Raw genomic sequence first — 3902 nt, forward strand, 5'->3', positions numbered from 1 at the left:
TAACGCAGGAGTATTATTATTTTTCAGTGAAAGAGGTTTTAATAAGAATAAATGGAGCGCAACTTTTCTACTTCTGTTATTTGCTGTTGTTTCTAAAAAAAAAATACAAAACGATATTACAGCTTTCATTGATTTATTTCAAATGTGAAACATTGTCTAGCCTGTAAAGTGTTAAAAAAAAAAAATGAACCAATTAATCAAATCATATCGTGGTGTATTCTTGAGTACTGAAAATAATCGAATCGTTGGATCAGTAAATCGATACTGAATCGAATCGCCATGATGGGTGATTTACACCCCTAGTGGAGGAACCCGTGAAGGATCCACTCTGTCAGGTTAGAAATGAAAGCTGGTATTACGCTACAGTTCCTTGTAATAGTATGAAACTTGCACAGTTTAGAGAAACACAGAATCAGCATCTATTCAACCTTCTGCTGTGACCGACTCACATCACTCCTGCAGTCAACATCTCTGAACTTGTCCAGGTGGGCCCTGACAGCAGCCAGGTTCTCCTCCTCCACGTAGCTGAACAGACTCTGGACGGCCAGAGAGGTCATCTTCAGGGAGGCGGTGGTATCCATGGCAACCTGTTAAACACGTCCAAGCCACTGAAAAAAAAAAAGACATGTCCAACAGGTGCTGATATTGTGCTGTAGTAGCTGCACTGTTACATTCATATACATGTATTTTTTTTACTTTATGCCATTTTCAGTTATTTTAAAATGTTTCAATCTTTTTTTTAATTCCAAATATTTATTTATTTTGAAATTTAGTTTAAATTCAGTTTATTTATATAGCACCAATTCACCAGTCTCATCCAGTCTGATTGATTCAAAGTTTTCTATCTAAGGAAAACTAGTTGATTGCATCAACTTAATGACTCAAAGCCAATCCCTCACACTAAGCATGCTTGTAGCGACAGTGGAGAGGAAAAACTCCCATTTAACAAGAAGAAACCTCCAGCAGAACCAGGCTCAGTGTGAGCGGCCATCTGCTGAGCCCCACTGGGGTTCAAGGAGACAGAAGCAGAGATAAAAGTATCTTTTAGATTAAACAACCAATCAAAAACTGTAATCAGAATCAGAAATACTTTAATAATCAATAGATTAATTGATTAGTAAAATAACCCGTAGGTGCAGCCCTAAATAAAAAGACTCCTTTCAGGACAGTGCAAAAGTATTCACACCCCTTTAATATTCCTATAGGTCAGCTTCCAGGAGATTGTGGTGACAGACCAACTCAAATCCCTGCGTAGGTAGCAGTTAGAGGGAAAGCCGTGTTTCCAGGATGTTCATTGCCTGTGCTCCATGTGGGCTCCCTCATGTTTCTGTGTCCTCTATAAACAACAAACAGCCCATATGCTGCCGTTCTCTCAAAAGCCTTTCTACCTCCATGACTTACAGCCGTCCTGTTGGCAAACGCTCCTTCCTGCACTCAGGATCTCTGCAGATCGTTCCACTCGATGTTATACATTTTAAAAAGCAAGAACGCTTTCCTTCCACTTCTGCTCTGCTTTGTGGTATTTTGTCACAAAGACTCGGACAGCGTAGAGTGAAGTTTGTCTTCATTTGACAATATGTGAAAAAGTTTTCCTTCTGCAAACAAAAGCAGAAAGTCAAACTGGCCTCATTAGCAGAGAGCTAACAGGGGGTTGTTAGCTGCTCTGCTTTATCCAGTCGGTTCTGCTCGGGCTCAGAGGCTGATATGAAGTTTGCTTACTCTGTATAACGAAGCTCCTGCAGACGGGGCGACCCATTCAGGGTGGTTAAATAAGTCCCTGAATGCTAAAGAAGCAGAATAACCGTCCCTCGGCTTCTATATTTTGAAACAGCAATGATTCTTTGAAGGCGCAGTGGACCGAGCGCTCCGGTTAGAGCAGCTTCTGCTGCCAAAATCTGGACCCTATGAACTTTGTGCATTCAATAGAAACGGAGCTGTGTGCAAAAACTGCTTAGCAGCTGATCCTTACTGACCGGTAGTTGAAAGGACAGAAAGAAAGAAGTGAGTTTATTGCTGAGCAGCTGCCTGTGTCATAAATCTTTGCACAAGGATCTAAAATAATGGTAAAGGAGCACTTTACACTTTACACAATGATGGTGGCAAACTACACTGTAGCCACAGCTGCCCTGGCACCGACAGATGCAAGGCTGTCGTACAGTGGCGCCACCGGGCCCTCCGCCCAACATCAGTAGACAATTTGTGTGATCCGTCTTGCCCGAGGACAGAACGACACTGAAAGCCGGAGCCAGGGCTTCAACCGTCAACCCTTCAATTTCAGGGCAAACTCCTACATCCGACGCCACTGCCTCCCTAAAATAGCACCAATTTATATCAGTTTTTAAACTCTGCATGGATGCATCTACCAACAGTCTGGACATTGATGCAGTTTTGACTCCTTCCTGCCAGAGTTAAAGCAGAAGCTGGGTTTGCTCTAGGATTTTGACTGGAGGGCTAACTGTGTGTGTATATCAGAAACAAACCTGTAATAATTGATTGATTACTGTCGTTAAAATGCTGTAGAAATGCAACATGCTTTAACCTTACTCTATGTGTACATTTTGCCTGAATCCACTCTGCATACATCTAATTGAGCAAAAGGACGGTAATCAGAGGCACATTCGTTATTCTGTGTGGAAAGAAGGTAGTTATTTTAGTGCAACAGTTTGAGAGGAAAAAAAGAGAGACTAGATTAGCAACTATATTTAAAATATATTTATATCCTGCTGAATCATCAGCCGCTTTGTTCATCTGTTTGTTCTACATGGTATTTGGAAAACGGAGCAGCTCTCCTGTCTGCTCTCTTCTCTCTGACTGCATGCAAAGCTTTAAGGGACGAGGTCGCTGCCTGGAAGACAGCGCTGAGGGAAGCAGGGAGGGCCTGACGGCTTTTACGTGAATTCCCTAAACTCTTACCTTGCAAGCAAGATGAACCTTAGTGAGATTTGTGAATTCACAAACTCCCAAAAATATGGCTGATAGCCAAACCGGCCCCTTAACTATCGGGTGTCACTTTCAAAAAAGTCGCACTCAGCTGCGTATAAACAAGAACGGTACAGTCTTTTCCCTCCGACGGAAAAGGAAAGAAGCCGTTGCTATGGCAACACAGTGACGCCACATGTGCATGGCTGTAGCTCTTTGGAACAGGTTGACATGAAATCAAATATTTGCCCCTTTCTTCAAAATAAATGTATGCGCTTGAATCAAACTATTTCACAGAGGACCTTCCCTTTAGGGACTAATGATCTTTTTTTGGGGTATTTTTTCTCGTAACTTGTGATTTTCTCTCCATGTGACAACTATGCAGCAAACTAGTAAAACTATTAAAAAAAATATTTGCGTGAACGCGTTTCCTCCGCTATGAATTAGCCGCACTGATGCAGGCTCGCTATTCAAGTCGTAGGCACGCGGCCATGAATAAAGTGAATTTGATTGGTCGTTTTTCAAGGGGGCGGGATTGTTGTGGCGGAAGGTTCGCAAGCAAGTTTAATTGTGGCCGGTTTCTCTGAAGCATCTTGCTAACCAGTTAGCAACTTAGTGCTAGTAGTTTCCCAATGGGATATTCCATTGGGACCAAGTAGCACTACATTGGCGACTTAGAAACGATACTGTCAAGGAACGCTATGGACAGCGGAAACATGCAAGAGGAGGAGAGTTTAGTGTCGGAGGTCGTGGATGAGTCTCCTCTAGGGATGGGAATCGAAAACCGGTTCCTGTTAAGAACCGGTTCTGTATTTTCCGATTCCATGGCATCGTTTGGCAGCTCGCTGAACGATTCTTTTTTCGATTCCCGCAGCACCAGAGCCTAGAGCGCCGGCTCTGGGGAGCACGACTTACGTCACGTTTTTTACGTAAGTTACGTAAGTTACGCAAGTTACGCAAGTTACGCAAGTTACGCAAGTTGG

At 42.8% G+C, this 3902-nt stretch overlaps 1 protein-coding gene across 7 annotated transcripts in view; it reads right to left on the reverse strand.

Moving 5' to 3' along the window:
- The window catches only part of LOC107084710 (kinase D-interacting substrate of 220 kDa-like), a 96876-nt gene that overhangs the window by 85498 nt on the left and 7476 nt on the right, over nucleotides 1-3902 (reverse strand). For all 7 annotated transcript variants that reach the window (XM_015374654.1, XM_015374652.1, XM_015374653.1 and 4 more), the window contains exon 2: nucleotides 450-608. In XM_015374654.1, coding sequence (XP_015230140.1) covers nucleotides 450-581 — 132 coding nt within the window. In that variant the 5' untranslated portion in view covers nucleotides 582-608. The remainder of the gene's footprint in view (nucleotides 1-449; nucleotides 609-3902) is intronic.

Source organism: Cyprinodon variegatus, unplaced genomic scaffold, assembly GCF_000732505.1.
Source record: "Cyprinodon variegatus isolate N-32 unplaced genomic scaffold, C_variegatus-1.0 Scaffold107, whole genome shotgun sequence".
NCBI lineage: Eukaryota > Metazoa > Chordata > Actinopteri > Cyprinodontiformes > Cyprinodontidae > Cyprinodon > Cyprinodon variegatus.